This window comes from Ranitomeya imitator, chromosome 1 (assembly GCF_032444005.1).
Source record: "Ranitomeya imitator isolate aRanImi1 chromosome 1, aRanImi1.pri, whole genome shotgun sequence".
Lineage (NCBI taxonomy): Eukaryota > Metazoa > Chordata > Amphibia > Anura > Dendrobatidae > Ranitomeya > Ranitomeya imitator.
Genome location: NC_091282.1, coordinates 254,765,218 through 254,782,756, shown reverse-complemented (window position 1 = coordinate 254,782,756; position 17,539 = coordinate 254,765,218). Strand labels below are relative to the sequence as shown.

General features: G+C 46.9%; 1 protein-coding gene across 1 annotated transcript; it reads right to left on the bottom strand.

Annotated features, from left to right (window-relative positions):
- Nucleotides 1-451: 451 nt before the first annotated feature.
- LOC138667731 (uncharacterized) lies at nt 452-2,533 on the bottom strand. Its single transcript, XM_069755833.1, has 3 exons — nt 2,163-2,533; nt 1,606-1,761; nt 452-1,515 (listed from the first exon to the last, which is right to left on the bottom strand). Exons 2-3 carry the CDS (start codon nt 1,617-1,619, stop codon nt 531-533), a joined length of 999 nt encoding a protein of 332 aa, XP_069611934.1. The 5' UTR covers nt 1,620-1,761; nt 2,163-2,533; the 3' UTR covers nt 452-530.
- Nucleotides 2,534-17,539: the final 15,006 nt, after the last annotated feature.

Genomic DNA, 17,539 nt, shown 5'->3' with positions numbered 1-17,539 from the left:
CAGAATACATGATTGTTTGTCTACTAATTTGCAAAATCACGTCATGACCAATCATAGTAGGCCTCCCCCATATGTCCCTCCTCGGCGACGTCCCCTTTCTGGCCTAAAAGTTCGGGATGTGTTCACCAATTATTTTTTGAGTCCTCAGGGTGCCACTCCCTGGCAAGACTATGCAATTTTGCATGTGTAATTATTTATGTACCTAAATTTTGCCATTATCAAGTTTGAAAATATGTCTGCTGTGTTTAATTTGTTGACATATGGTTCTGATCATATCATGTGTGTGTGAGTTAAGAAGAATGAACAGAGTGCATACATAGTTTTTTGTTAAGTAAAGGCAATTTTACTTCTTAAACTTGTTTTTGGTTTTTTTGTTTGTTTTGGCATAACCAATCTTTGTGCACAAAAAAGAACAGCTTTTTTTTAACAAAAAAAAACCAACAAAGTAAAATAAAAGCATTACAGCTTGCTTTTTAAGCACAAACCAAACCAAATGTCTTAAACAAATTAAAAAAAAGTTGTACCCAACATTACAAGTCCTGGTACGTAGGAAGGGGAGAAGTGGATTGGTCTGGGTCACCATCAGATGGCCTTTGCAGGCCCAATTGTCCAGCAGCCTGTGCGGCTGTTATAGTGGCTTGCGGGAAATTCTGCCTGCTCTGATGCTGGCCACTTTGATGAGTGGGGCCTGGATTTGGGAGATAACCCTGATGTTGCAGCCCATATGTGCGGGAATCATACCCCAACCCAAAATGACCATATTGTCCAAACCCAGGTTGGGACCAGCCTCCAGCACTGGGTGCGGACAAGTGGCCATATTGGGATGGTTGATGATATCCTGCAATATGGTGCTGATGTTGCCATTGTTGGTTAGTTGGTGGTTGGGGTGGAGGTGTTGGCTGACGTGGAGGGGGTGCTTCAGATCCTTGGTGCGCATGCTGGCCTTGTAGTCTCGGAGGCCGCAGAATATTTTCAGGTGACATCTGCCACTGTTCAATCATCTGCATCAGATTGTATGGGTTATTTGGGGGGGTGCATGCGTCAATAAGGATCTGAAAACACCCTCTCAAACGCAGCCTCAACTCCCGCTCTATGGAGCGTAAATACTGGGCAAGGCTCCGTGTGAATCCCTCCTCCCCATCATCCTCTCGAACCCGGGCCAAATAGTTCATGACCCCAGCATCCACGTTTTGCCTGCTTTGGCGAAGCTCTCTCCTGCGTCGTGCACGCTGGGGTCTGACTGCAGCCTGTGGGGATCGGTCCAGGGCAACAGTTGGGCTGCTGCTATTACCAGGGTCATCCTGGCTAGGTGCTGCTGCTGCAGAAGAGAACTGTGGGCCCTCTGGGTTTTCTTCAGAAGCAGCTGGAGCTGGGTGGGCAGATGATGAAGATGCTGTAGGTCTTGCGCAGGAGGGAGCAGCAGATGGACCAGCCACCTCTTCACCTTCTCCAACTGGGTCAATGACCAGTTCTGAGTCCGACCCTGTCTCCCTGTCAGTGAGGTTAGACTGAGTTCTGCAAAGATAAATTTGACCAGTTACTATGTTTTTTGGAATCATCTCTCAACATTCAAAAATTAACCCATTTTGAGATGTTTTTACTTACGGCCTGAGGTCCATGCTGGGGTTAAGGAAGGTTAGGCGGTCAAAGTAGATGTATTTTTTTTTTTAGGAGGGGCCCCGGCTCCACTTCTCTCCCGCTGCTGCCTCTCCCTCCTATACTGGTCCCGGATACTCCGCCACCTTGTTGTAACATCATCCACTGAAACAACAAAAAATACACACATTGCTTAGACCATTATGCAGAGTGCTCACACAAGGTGTAATGGAGTACACAGATTGCAATGTAGCATAGAAAGAGGCTTTTGTGGCTCACATTAAGCCAGAATTTCCTCAAAAAAATACAAATTAGGAAGAAAGGCCACAAGGACAGAGTCAGCTAACCTCTATCACAGAAAAACAAATTACTGGAAAACCATGTTATTAAGGGAACACCTGTTCTAAACCTTAATCAAATCCATTTATCATATCCAGCACCATGTATATACTGCTTGGATATATATAACTTTAAGGATGAATTAATAAATTAAGGTTTAGCAATTCAAAGTAGTAAGGGCCTGCTGTTTAGCAAGAACATTACATTGCAAACATGGGTGTACTTACTTATTTGTCGCTGGGCCGCACGTGGCTGCTGGTCATACTGGGGGAAGAGGGACCCACACACGCTCCTCCATGCAGCTTGTTTTACTGCCCTGTTGGCATAGTTGGGGTCTCTTTGGTCCCAGATTTCTGGCCTCTCCTGGATCAAAATGATCAGCATGTCAACATTAATTATGCGGGCCATGCTGAATCTCTCACTCCGTGGAGGCGTGCAGCAGACTTCCGGGTTCACTGTCTGGCTTTTTCAGCTAATTAGCATGTCTCACCTGCCTGATTGATGGCTTTCGAAAGTTCAGGACATCTGCCAGTGAGGTGCGTATTTCTCGCAATGCACACGCATGGTCCGTATGCATTCCGTATTATACGCTCTCCCATAGACTTGCATTGGCCTTTTTTTTGCGCAATACGCTGACAAACGCTGCATGCTGCGATTTTGTACGGCCGTAGAGGAACGTATAATACGGATCCGTAATATACGCCTAAAAGGACTAGACCCATTGAGAATCATGGTGCCGTATGTTTAGCGAGTTTTACGTACGTAGATTATGCGCTCTTACGCACGTAAAACTCGCATGTGTGACGGCGGCCTAACAGTTTCAGACACAACAGTCATAGGTAAATGTTAATCTATGGGCCAGCTCCCAGCAGCCGATTTTTTGTTGGCTGTTTTCCTCGGGTCGAGAAAATCGCAGCATGCTGCGATTGTCACCGATTATCGGATCGGACTCGCCAATGCAAGTTTTATGGGAGCATCCTCTGATTCCAGTCGGATGACAGACGGATCAATGTTCAGGAAACATTTGTGTGATTCTCGTCCATCTAAAAATGGACCGATTTTTTCCTACGTTGTGTGTGACTCTAGCCTAATAACGAGTGTCCCATGAAGATCAGTTTCTTGCAAGTGTGATCCCGGCCTTAAACGCAATATCTATTTAATTAAAAAAAATTTTTTTTAAAAATGGCGTGGGCTCCCCGGCCTAACACAGATTTTGTGTGTGTGTCACTTAACTTTTTATGTACCATTTTATTATGTTTATTACTAAACATCGGGCTTGGTATTATCTAGCTCTCTATTATGTATCTATCTATCTATCTATCTATCTATTTATCTATCCATCATCTATCTATCTATCTGAGTGTAGACATTATTCTTCAATGGAGTATGTAAATGAAGAGGTTGGACAAGAAAATGACATCACAATTCTTTTTTTTGCTTTTTAAATAATAGATCTTTATTACGCATACAAATCCGTGTAAAAAAAAAACGCCTGAAAATCTGCCTTTAAAATGCATAAAAAATGCATTAAATCCACGCGGATTTTTACCTGCGTTTTCTGCCAAGAGATGCAAAATCTGTAACGTGTGCACATACCCTAACGGCGCCGACCTGACACTGTGTGTAGGATACTGTGCACAATCCTTCTGACAGGTTCCCTTCAACCATACTGAGCCTCCCATGCTGCCCCTTAAAGGGACTCTGTCACCTGAATTTGGAGGAAACAATCTTCAGCCATAGGGGCGGGGTTTTTGGGTGTTTGATTCACCCTTTCCTTACCCGCTGGCTGCATGCTTTGCCTTGCGCAGGCGTGTACTATGGAGGACAAAGAATGAACTTCAATCCAATATTGCAGCCAGCATGCAGCCAGCGGGTAAGGAAAGGGTGAATCAAACACCCGAAAACCCCGCCCCTATGGCTTAAGATTGTTCCCTCCAAATTCAGGTGACAGAGTCCCTTTAACCCTACTAAGTCCATCCCATGGTACCACCTGTATTTTCAGCTCTATGAGTGCTAACCTATCGCCGCCCTAAGCAACAAATCTTCATGCTGGTGGCAAATATGGGCCTGGGTCCACCCACTGGACTCAAGGCCGCCATCAGGGCATTACTGCCCTAACTGGCATATGGGGCCCAATGAGCAGAGGAGGCCCGCATCGGGCCCAGTCTCCTGGTCATTGGGCCCCAGCAGCAGGATCTGCCAATGCAGAAACTGAACCTGCATCCGAGATGCATGTTCAGTTACTCTATTGCCGTGCAGGCCCGCACAGTAATAGTTAAAAGCCGCCGGCCAATCGGAGGCTGGCAGCTGACAACACCGCGCATGTCACCGGTGTATGATGTCATTGTCATTCGCCAGCGAGTCCTTGCTTGAAATGTATGGAGGGAACATCGCCGTAGGAGAGCGGCCAGGTAAGGAGAAAGTTTTTGTCTTTATTTTTATTGAAAGCGGCAAGCCCAGGGCAGGATATAAACACATGGTCTGTAAACTAGCAACAAAAGTCACCAAACACAGCGTAAAGAATCAATAATGTCTTTATTGAAAATGTTAAAATGTTTTAAGGAGATAAGAGCAAACTGAAAAAGCAGGATGGAAAAAAGCATACATTGGACGGAACATGTATGATGACAGTATCCTGGGTATAAATATACCACGTGTATTACATCCAAGATAAAGAATTTAATATCATCCGCTTGAGGCACAGTTCAATATTGCATGTAGGTAAATACAGAGTAAGGCCATGTGCACACGTTCAGGTTTTTTCGCGTTTTTTTTGCGCTAAAAACGCTATAAAAACTCATTAAAACGCATACATTATGCATTCTATCATTTAGAATGCATTCTGCATGTTTTGTGCACATGGATGCGTTTTTTTCCGCGAAAAAAACGCATCGCGGTAAAAAAAAATGAGCATGTTCATTATTTTTGCGGATTTTCTGCGTTTTTCCCGCAATTCTATGCATTTGGGAAAAAACGCACAAAAACGCACCAAAAACGCATCAAAAATGCGTCAAAATCGCGGTAAAAACGCATGCGGATTTCAGGCAGAAATGTCCGGTTTTTGTCAGGAAAATTTCTGCAAGAAATCCTGACATGTGCACATACCCTAAAGTGCATGGTGCTCATAACCAAAAGAATCTCAAGACAGATATAAAATACTTAATGCATCACACTCATGTACCCGGGAGTTCCTCTCTCCCTGTTTGGCCTCAGGAAAAAACGTGTTATAGAGTATAAAGTGCATAATCCCCTAAGGGCAATCAGGGATAGTGTCATGCATATCAAAGATCAAGGGAACTAATTGGAGTAGCAAAGGTAAAGACCACAGATAAATATCCAGAGTTGAGTTCCGTCCAACGTACCCCTTGACGCGCGTTTCAATGGCAAAGTCTTCCTCAGAAGGGGTGCATACAAGCTAGTTTACAGATTTTGTGGTTGATCAAGGTCCTCCGTACTTTTGAGGCTATTCGGTTCAGTCTATAAACACTTGGTGCAGAATGGAGACATGGGGCAGGATGGGAGACATGGGAGCGGGATCTAAACACATGGTGCAGAATGGAGAAACGGGGGCAGGATGGGAGACAAGGGGTCAGGATGTAAACACATGGTGCAGAATGTAGACATGGGTCAAAATGGAGACACGGGTCAAAATGGAGACACGGGTCAGAATGGAGACATGGGTCACAATGGAGACACGGGGCAGAATGGAGACAAGGGGCAGGATGGGAGCCACGGGGACAGGATGGGAGACACGGGGCAAGATGTAAACGCATGGTGCAGAAAGGAGACACGGGCAGATGTAAACACATGGGGCAGAATGGAGACAAGGGGCAGAATGGGAGACACAGGGCAGGATGGGAGACAGGGGGCAGGATGTAAACACATGGTGCAGAAAGGAGACACGGGTAGAATGGAGACATGGGGCAGAATGGAGACACGGGGCAAGATGTAAACACATGGGGCAGAATGGAGACAAGAGGCAGAATGGAGACAAGGGGAAAGATGGGAGACACGGGGCAGGATGTAAACACATGGTACAGAATGGAGACATGGGCAGGATGGGAGACACGGGGGCAGGATGTAAACACATGGGGCAGAATGGAGACACGGGGCAGAATGGAGACAAGGAGCAGGATGGGAGACACGAGGCAGGATGGGAGACACGTGGTGCAGAAAGGAGACATGGGGCAGAATGGGAGACAAGGGGGCAGGATGTAAACACATGGGGCAGAATAGAGACATGGGGCAGAATGCAGACAAGGGGCAGGATGGAGACACAGGACAGGATGGAGACAGATGGGGCAGGTGTCACGGACGTGGTTAGTGGAACCACTATGTCATGGACCACTGAGAGTCTGGAGGGGCGTGACTAAGCAAGCACCGGACTGTTCACTAGAGCCTCTGATGGTGAGGGTAGACTTTGCTCCCGATGCATGCAAGGTGCCACTACGGGACAGACCAACGGTCATGCAGCAGCTGGACCCAGAAGGACGGACTGGACGGATTAGCAGGTAGAGCTTGTATCAGAGTGCAGCTGACCAAGTTTGTATCCGAGTGCAGCAGGATTAGTACTTAGAGTGCAGCAGGCAGGATTGCATCTGAGTACAGCAAGCTGGATTTGCATCTGAATGCAGCAAGCAGGATTTGTACTTAGAGCACAGCAAACAGGACTTGCACTTGTATGCGCCCTTTCACAACATAGACTGTATACAGGAAGGTTGCTCAGGCACCTCCCCAGTGGTGAGGAAGCAATATATACATAATACCTCAAAACCATTGGCTGGGGAGGAAATAGGAAGTGTATGTTTTGGCCCTTTAAGAGGGCGGGAGCGCGTGTGCGTGTCCTTAGATTCTAAGAACATGGCTAGAGACCAGACTGGAAGTGCTGCTTGGAGCATGAGAAAGCAAGGAACCAACATCAGTGCTGGTGGTGAGTGAAATGACACGCCAAAGACCCTGCCTGTCAGAGCAGGGACCCCGGGGTGGTGCTAACAGCAGGATGGAGACAGATGGGGCAGGGCCATGGGACAGATGGGGCAGGGTGGGGAGATCATATGGAGTCAGAATGATATCAGGATGGGAGAACATACTGCTGGAGCCAGGAATGAGATACACGGGGCCAGGATGGGGGATATTCTTACCATAGGGGCTAACTGAGTGATATCATTACTGCAGTGATGTATTTATTTTATTTTTTGAGGATACTGTTTTAAATGGGGGGGTGGAGGGGTCCTGTTGCTGTGCAGAGCGACTCTGTCACCTTTTTTTCTTCATCTGATGTAGTGTAGAAGTTGGGGGAAAAAAATGTGTTTTGCAAGCGGAGCTCTAGATAACTGTGTTATTTCCTGCAGAGACGAGCCCTGGCTGGAAGTGATGGCGGTCTTCAGTGCCAGACTGGGATGCCAAGGGCCCACCAGTAACATTGATTTTTGGAGGGGCCCACTTTTCAACTGTGGCACCCCTAGGGGTATTTGCCACAAAAATAGTTACTGACACTAAACACAAATATTAAGATAGCAAAACTGCACTACCACCTCCGGCCAGAAGGGGGAGCTCCAGAGACTCCCCTTAATCCATTCTGGTCTGAGAGAAGAAATGGCAGTTGGGCCAAGGAGCTGAAAGTGAGAGGTCATACAGTTGAATCTCTAACAGCCCTGTGACTGTTACCAGGCCTAAATCACCGGCCTGAGGAGAAGAAGGATAGAGAAAAAGGACATTGTGAGAACCGGGTAGCATTAATCACTACCCAGAACAGGCGCAAAGACGGATACCGGATCCGTGGCTGTATTCATTATATATAATACAGCAACCGGAAAAACGTGAGGTGATATCAGCTTCACTAGGGCCGGACGCAGCAACAGACACAGAGTTCAGCGGTACTCCCAGAGGGGGTAAACCGATAAAAGGACTCGGGTTGCCCGTCGAACCAGGACCCGGAGGGGACAGATTGGGCCGGCAGCCAGTTCACATACAGCAGCAGGGCCACACAGAAATTGCGCACAATAAGAGGCGAAGACCCCGGCAGGGTCAAAGTAACTCAGAGTTCCCATACAGACTCCGGTGACAGGACTGGTTGTAAATCCTTTTATGTTAAAGTAAACTGGTTAAACGTTTCAGTGCCTCAGTCTTTCATTTGGACAATAGCCATCTATCCAGGATCGGGATCGTCACCGCTGGGAGAACCTGCTGCTGATCAAGTAAGTGCCTGTCCCCTCATGATACCCCTTACACTGTGCATTGCCTGAGGCCACAGCACCGGGTCAAGCCACCCGTGACATCCCCCTCAAGAGACAGACTCCATTGGTCCGGTGCTGGGTATCCCGGTCTCCTGGGCGTCACAATTGGCGTCACGAACAGGATCTAGCCAGCCCGTATACCGGGTATTGTGTGCCGTGATTGGAGCCCAAAACTGTGAAAACTGGGATGAAAAATCTTGAAAATTGACTTTATTAAAGAAAAATCCATTCCCCATTGAAAACTATTGAAAGTGACTTTTCCCCATTGGTTATAATGGAGTAAAGATGGCCGCCATCCCCTGAGGTAATCACTTCATAACCGTTAGGCACGAGACTGTTAATTGAGCTACGCCATCACCTGAGCCCCAGTCTAACTGAAAAACTTCAGAATCCGCCATTACAGAGCGCGGTGGGTGGGAGCAGCAGGGGGCGTGTCATTGTGGGCGGCACCAAGCTGAGCGCTCTGACATCAGAGCAAGGGGAAAATCGATCCTGCTGCACAGCGGAACTAATCTACACTATCCCGACGGAATCGGAGGACCGGAAGGGTCCGGATTAACTAAGGGGGCACAGTATGTCGCAGCACGGAGACGCCGCAGCACCCGGCAACGCTAATGCAGCTGAAAGACAGAGTGTCAATAGAGAGTCCGGCAGCGCAGCGGTGCAAGGAGTGGCGCCCATCATGCCGGTGCTGATGCCATATACCCCGGGTGGCCCATGGCTTCCAATGTATGAAGGTGAGCCTAATACCCTTGACGATTTCAGAGAAAAGATGCTGGCCCATTTTGACATGTTCCCTGTGGGTGAAGTTCAGCGTGTTAGTCTCCTGATGATGCAGTTAAGTGGCCATGCTAAGCGAGAAGTCACAGCATGGGCAGCTGATCTAAAAGGCACTGTTGAACGCATATTTGCTGGATTAAAAGCTACATTTGAAACCACGGCCAGCAGCAAAGCTAAAATACGATTCTTTAATTGCAAACAAAAAGCTAATGAGGGCGTGAGAGACTTTGCCTTAAACCTGCAGGAAGCCCTTAAATCACTTACACTGGCTGAACCCATTTTTAACACCGGAGCGGATAAACTGCTAAGAGATCAATTTATTGAGGGACTCTACACCCCTTCTCACCGGGGGCATGTGAGCATGCTTGTTTTTAAGAACCCTGAATTGATATTTGCCCAATTAAAGGAGAGTGCTATACGTCTCCAGCTGGCAGAGGCACCTCGGGATCAGGATCCTGCGCAACCCATGGCAGAGGCACCTCAACAACAGGGAGTGCCAGTGACATCAGCTATGTCTGGGGCCATTGCTAAGCCCCTGGGGCCCAGTACTAATGAGGCTCTTCAACAAAAGCTTGACTCTTTAGCTGATGTTGTTGCTTCAATGGCTAAAACCATGCAGGAGATGAGAGGACACAAGATGGAGTTGGCAAACTGTAGAGAGGATGTTCCATGGATGAGACCCCGGAGATACCCGACATGGAGAGGACGACCCCGCGACCGCTACCAACCGGATGGACAGCCCATTTGCCGCCGTTGCCAGCAGCCAGGCCACTTTGCACGAGATTGTGATTTAAACGGGAATCCCCTGGGAATGCGGGCCGCTTCGCAGGAATGAACTTTCAAGGCCCAACACCCTGGCACGACAGGTACATCGGAGGACGACCCATTATCCCTATTGTGCTGGACGGAATTCCCCTCAACGCTTTGCTGGACACAGGTTCCCAGATTTCATCTATACCGTATATCCTTTATAAGAGGTACTGGGCTGATGCAGATATTGATAAAGGGCCCTCTGATGTTGAACTAGATATATGGGCCAGTAATGGTAAGTTGGTACCGAAACTAGGATTCAGGGAGATGACCATAAAGATTGGTAAAGTAGAACTGAAGAAACAGGGTATAATTGTTGTTGATGTTTACCGGCGGAACTGTGAACCAACTGTATTGATAGGAATGAATGTGTTAGAGAACTGCTTTTCCGAAGTCATTTCTGTCTTACAGCAAATTGCTGAAACTGCCCAATCCTGCCAGCAGAGAGTTCTCCGGAGGGAAATAAAAGTATTGATGTTAAGGCAACAGGTAGAAGTTGCAGGTGGAGAAATCGGCAGTGTGAGGGTAAGTGATCCAACGTCTATTGTAATCCCACCAAAAACAGAAATGCTGGTATGGTGTAGAGCAGCCATTGGTACTAAGGGACGAGATTATCAAGCCTTAATAGAACCAGTGTACACCGACAGCAGGCCCACTATACTCACAGCACGAGGGATAGTCGAGGTACACCGGGGACGAGTGCCGGTACGACTTTTGAACTGTGGAGAGGAAGAGGTCACTTTGCCAAGGTATGCTACAATGGCAAAGCTATATACTGTTGACAACAATGACATCACAACCATTGAGCCCTTAGAACCAACCTGTCAGGTGGAAGGCAATGGCTCAGATGGAGAAATGGAGGATTGGTGCCAACAGCTACACGTGGGCATAAATTCAACACCTACCCATCAAAAACAAGGGGTGTATAGGCTAGTGACGGAATATGAGCAAGTCTTCAGTAAACACCCATTGGACTTCGGACGGATAGAAGGGGTAGAACACACAATCCCCACAGGTGACCATCCCCCAATAAAAGAAAGATATAGACCCATACCGCCCGCTCACTATCAATGTGCAAAAGATATGCTGAGGGAAATGAAACAGGCCGGGGTAATAAGAGACAGCTGTAGCCCCTGGGCGGCCCCTCTAGTGATTGTCAAAAAAAAGGACGGAACCATGAGAATGTGCGTAGACTACCGGAAGATTAATAACATCACCCATAAAGACGCCTACCCCTTGCCTAGGATAGAAGAGTCCTTAACTGCTTTGAAATCTGCTAATTATTTTTCCACCTTAGACTTAACAAGCGGGTATTGGCAAGTCCCTGTGGCTGAGAGAGATAAGGAAAAGACGGCATTCACCACACCAATGGGTCTATGTGAATTTAATCGCATGCCGTTCGGACTCTGCAACGCATCCGGTACCTTCCAGCGGCTGATGGAATGCTGCCTCGGACACAAGAACTTCGAGACCGTCCTCCTGTACCTAGATGATGTGATCGTCTACTCAAAGACTTACGAACAACACTTAATAGACCTGGCAGAAGTGTTCGAAGCCTTATCCAGGTATGGCATGAAAGTCAAGCCATCCAAATGTCACCTTCTCAAGCCAAAGGTACAGTACCTGGGACACATCGTGAGTTCGGAGGGAGTAGCACCAGATCCCGAGAAAATAAGCGCCATAAGGGATTGGCCAAGACCTACCAGCGCAAAAGAAGTGAGACAATTCCTGGGATTGGTGGGTTACTATCGCAGATTTATAAAAGGATTTACCAAGTTGGCAGCACCCTTGCAAGACACCTTGGTAGGGCAGACGAAGAAACCTTCAAACCGAAACCCTCCTTTTCAGTGGAACGACGAAAGGGAAGACTCCTTTGAACAACTAAAGAAGGCACTAACCGGAGAAGAGGTTCTGGCATACCCAGATTACCATAAACCTTTCATCCTCTACACCGATGCCAGTAATGTGGGACTAGGAGCGGTGCTGTCACAAAAGCAAGAAGGTCGGGAGAAAGTCATCGCCTTTGCAAGTAGAAAGCTCCGGCCTACTGAAAGAAATTCAGAAAATTACAGCTCCTTCAAATTGGAACTACTGGCAGTAGTTTGGGCTGTGACGGAGCGTTTCAAACACTATCTGGCCGCTGCAGAATTTATTGTCTATACTGACAACAATCCGTTGACCCACCTGGACACAGCCAAATTAGGTGCGTTAGAACAGCGATGGATAGCCCGGTTATCTAATTACAACTTCATAATCAAGTATCGAGCAGGTCGCAAGAATGGAAATGCCGATGCCCTATCCCGGATGCCACACTTGAGAGATGTAGAAGAGGAAACGGGGGAGCTTGAAGAAATTGAACTACCAGCCTTCCATCGTCCCAAGGCAAAACATCATCAGTCAAGTACCTATCAGAAACAACAAGAGGTGAATTTTAATCCGTTAGCACACCATAGATGGGCTGACACCCAAGACAGCAATCCGGCTGTGAAGTTGGTGAAAGAACTGTTGACTGAGCAAAGTGCATATCCCGATGAGGATGCCCCAGAAGAGACGCATCAACTCTGGAAAGAGAGAGGCAAAATGTTCCTGTATCAAGGGAAGCTCTGTAGAAGATACACCAATCCGAAAACACATGAATTGGTTTGGCAGATTATTGTGCCTAAACAAGATGTGAAGATGGTCCTCGAAGCTTACCATAATGGTGCTGGTCACTTCGGTTGGAAAAAGTTAGAAGTACTTCTAAGAGAAAGATTTTATTGGGTCGGGATGAGAAAATCAATCGAACAGTGGTGCAGAAATTGTGGCCCGTGCAACCTCAGAAGAAACGATCAAAAGAACCAAAGAGCACCACTGCAGCCCATAATCACCAAACAACCACTTGAACTTGTAGTCATGGACCATGTGAAGTTGACACCAAGCCGGTCCGGCTATGTCTATGCCTTGACCATCGTGGACCATTATTCACGCTTCTTGGTAGTAGTACCCGTAAAAGATCTGACAGCAAAAACAGCAGCCAAAGCGTTCCAAACGTACTTTTGTAGACCCCATGGATATCCGGAACAGGTTCTCACCGACCAAGGTACAGCCTTTGAATCAGAGATCTTCAGAGAATTCTGTAATATGTATGGTTGCAAAAAGATCCGGACGACGGCCTATCATCCACAAACAAACGGCTTATGCGAGAAGATGAACCATATTGTAATAGACCTACTAAAGACTTTACCTGAGACAGAAAGGAATCAATGGCCAGAGAAATTGCCTGACTTGGTGGATCTGTATAATCATGTCCCGGTGAGCTCCACCAACTGCACCCCAGCTTACCTTATGCGTGCAAGACCCGGCCAATTACCAATCGATCTAGAAATGGGAATTCTGAAACCAGACGCAGAAGTTCAAGACTCCAATTGGGATATCATACGGCAAAAGCAGTATCGCCAAGTGCAAGAGAGTGTGGAAAGAAGCCTTCAGCAAACTAGAGAAAGACAAGAGCGAACTTTCAACCAGAATGCTCTAGCGACCCCATTAAGACCGGGTGACCAAGTGCTCAAGAGAAATCGTCGAACCAATAAACTGGACAATCAGTGGGAAGCCGTACCCTACACAGTTTTACCAACAAGAGTGGATAATCCTAAAATGTCTCTCATTAGCAAAAACGGAGGCTTATCATCTGTACTAGTGTCAAGAGACAATCTTAAATTATGTCCGGAAGCATTGAAAGAGCCAGACGTTGTCCAGCCAGAACCAGAAGTTATTCAACCCATACAGGTTCAACCAGTAAAGGAAAAAGAAGAGGAAATGTATCACACCTGTATAGGAGACTTTCCCAAAACCCTACTAACATACCATGGTGGAGTAGTGGTTCCCATGGTGGCCTTTTACCCAACACCGAACCCAATACCAGAAGTCCCAAGACAGGAGGAGGCTGACCCCGTACTACAGGAGGTTCCAGGCCAGGAAGAACAGATTCCTGGTCAGAGTAATCCGATTCACAGTGGACTTGCCAACTCCATAGTCGTGGAATTATCTTTAGCAGGGCGGGCAGATACTACATCCGCAGTAGACAGTAGTACTCCACATGAAGAGATACCGCTATTACGTAGATCACAGCGTAGTACCCAGGGTCAATTACCGGCCAGGTATGCAGATTACCAACTATAAAGCTCATAATGTGAATTGTATATATGTTATGCCGTATATAGTTAAACAGAAAATGTAGTATAGTCATTGTTATCAGTCTGCAACGTTTAAGCCCAGTACCTACAGAGACTTGTCTGTATGAACTTCTTGCATATTCTTGAACTTGTTATCAGCCCGGAGGCACTAAATCAAAGCTCCGGAAAGACTGCTTTTTGAACTTTGCTTTTTGCTCTTTTTGAACTTTCTTTAGACTTTCTATTGAGTACCTTCAAGGGTAGAACTGTATTAATGGACGCTATTTGAAGTGACTTTTTACAGAACTCTATTTTTGTTTCCTTGAGTGGTTTTTTGTAACTTTTCATTTTTAAGACTCTGTACATATTAATTGTTATTTCAAAATGTTATCGTCCCACAGTCCCGGAGTACTGTTCTTAACTAAGGGGGAATGTGGCACCCCTAGGGGTATTTGCCACAAAAATAGTTACTGACACTAAACACAAATATTAAGATAGCAAAACTGCACTACCACCTCCGGCCAGAAGGGGGAGCTCCAGAGACTCCCCTTAATCCATTCTGGTCTGAGAGAAGAAATGGCAGTTGGGCCAAGGAGCTGAAAGTGAGAGGTCATACAGTTGAATCTCTAACAGCCCTGTGACTGTTACCAGGCCTAAATCACCGGCCTGAGGAGAAGAAGGATAGAGAAAAAGGACATTGTGAGAACCGGGTAGCATTAATCACTACCCAGAACAGGCGCAAAGACGGATACCGGATCCGTGGCTGTATTCATTATATATAATACAGCAACCGGAAAAACGTGAGGTGATATCAGCTTCACTAGGGCCGGACGCAGCAACAGACACAGAGTTCAGCGGTACTCCCAGAGGGGGTAAACCGATAAAAGGACTCGGGTTGCCCGTCGAACCAGGACCCGGAGGGGACAGATTGGGCCGGCAGCCAGTTCACATACAGCAGCAGGGCCACACAGAAATTGCGCACAATAAGAGGCGAAGACCCCGGCAGGGTCAAAGTAACTCAGAGTTCCCATACAGACTCCGGTGACAGGACTGGTTGTAAATCCTTTTATGTTAAAGTAAACTGGTTAAACGTTTCAGTGCCTCAGTCTTTCATTTGGACAATAGCCATCTATCCAGGATCGGGATCGTCACCGCTGGGAGAACCTGCTGCTGATCAAGTAAGTGCCTGTCCCCTCATGATACCCCTTACACTGTGCATTGCCTGAGGCCACAGCACCGGGTCAAGCCACCCGTGACATCCCCCTCAAGAGACAGACTCCATTGGTCCGGTGCTGGGTATCCCGGTCTCCTGGGCGTCACAATTGGCGTCACGAACAGGATCTAGCCAGCCCGTATACCGGGTATTGTGTGCCGTGATTGGAGCCCAAAACTGTGAAAACTGGGATGAAAAATCTTGAAAATTGACTTTATTAAAGAAAAATCCATTCCCCATTGAAAACTATTGAAAGTGACTTTTCCCCATTGGTTATAATGGAGTAAAGATGGCCGCCATCCCCTGAGGTAATCACTTCATAACCGTTAGGCACGAGACTGTTAATTGAGCTACGCCATCACCTGAGCCCCAGTCTAACTGAAAAACTTCAGAATCCGCCATTACAGAGCGCGGTGGGTGGGAGCAGCAGGGGGCGTGTCATTGTGGGCGGCACCAAGCTGAGCGCTCTGACATCAGAGCAAGGGGAAAATCGATCCTGCTGCACAGCGGAACTAATCTACACTATCCCGACGGAAGCGGAGGACCGGAAGGGTCCGGATTAACTAAGGGGGCACAGTATGTCGCAGCACGGAGACGCCGCAGCACCCGGCAACGCTAATGCAGCTGAAAGACAGAGTGTCAATAGAGAGTCCGGCAGCGCAGCGGTGCAAGGAGTGGCGCCCATCATGCCGGTGCTGATGCCATATACCCCGGGTGGCCCATGGCTTCCAATGTATGAAGGTGAGCCTAATACCCTTGACGATTTCAGAGAAAAGATGCTGGCCCATTTTGACATGTTCCCTGTGGGTGAAGTTCAGCGTGTTAGTCTCCTGATGATGCAGTTAAGTGGCCATGCTAAGCGAGAAGTCACAGCATGGGCAGCTGATCTAAAAGGCACTGTTGAACGCATATTTGCTGGATTAAAAGCTACATTTGAAACCACGGCCAGCAGCAAAGCTAAAATACGATTCTTTAATTGCAAACAAAAAGCTAATGAGGGCGTGAGAGACTTTGCCTTAAACCTGCAGGAAGCCCTTAAATCACTTACACTGGCTGAACCCATTTTTAACACCGGAGCGGATAAACTGCTAAGAGATCAATTTATTGAGGGACTCTACACCCCTTCTCACCGGGGGCATGTGAGCATGCTTGTTTTTAAGAAGTAAACTGGTTAAACGTTTCAGTGCCTCAGTCTTTCATTTGGACAATAGCCATCTATCCAGGATCGGGATCGTCACCGCTGGGAGAACCTGCTGCTGATCAAGTAAGTGCCTGTCCCCTCATGATACCCCTTACACTGTGCATTGCCTGAGGCCACAGCACCGGGTCAAGCCACCCGTGACATCCCCCTCAAGAGACAGACTCCATTGGTCCGGTGCTGGGTATCCCGGTCTCCTGGGCGTCACAATCTAATACAAATATTACACTGCCGTCATTCACAAATTTACCTATATCTCCATATAATAATAATAATGATAATCTGGGTCGTTTAGTTAATGAATTATGAGATGCTGCTTTTTTTCTGTACAGAGTGAATCAAGTGAATTATGCCAAATACTGCCCATACAGTGGGGTTGGGGGCCCAGATCTACACAGGGGCCCACCGGGGGATTCCCCTATTACCATATGACCCAGTCCGAGCCTGGCAGTCTGTGCTGGATGAAGATAAAAAGCGAAGATGAAGGACTTCACCTAGAGACATCACTGGTGAGTCAGTGTGCTACCTGTACACTGACACTATACACTGTATACTATATACAGAGGTCCTGTGTACAATGTCACCAGTGATCACTGTATTACCTTTAGACTGACACTATATACAGAGCTCCTGTGTATATTGTCACTGGTGATCAAGTATTACCTGTACACTGACACTGTATACTGAGCTTCTGTGTATAATGTCACTGATGATCACTGTATTACCTGTACACAGACACTGCATACTAAGTACAGCTCTCCTGTGTATAATGGCACTTATGGTGATATTTTGTGTTTTTTTATTAATGATCAGTATTGTAGTATTCAGTCACTATGTGGTGGTAATATGTTGTCCTGCCATGGTGTGGCGGTATTTGTCCCTTGTGTGTGCTATTATTCAGTCACTGTGTAGTGGTAATATGTGGTCTGGACATGGTGCGGTGGTATTTGACCCTTGTATGTGACATTATTCAGTCACTGCGGTGGTACAGTAATATGTGGTCTGGACATGGTGTGGCGGTATTTGTTCCTTGTATGTGGTATTATAGGTCTCTATGTGGTGTTAATATGGTGTCTGGTCATGGTGCGGTGGTATTTGTCCCTTGTATGTGATATTATTGGTCATTTAAAAAATTGAAAAATAAATGAAAATATACCTACATTGTATTGGATATTTAACAAATGTTTAATAGTTTAGAGTAGAGTAGAGCACGGCC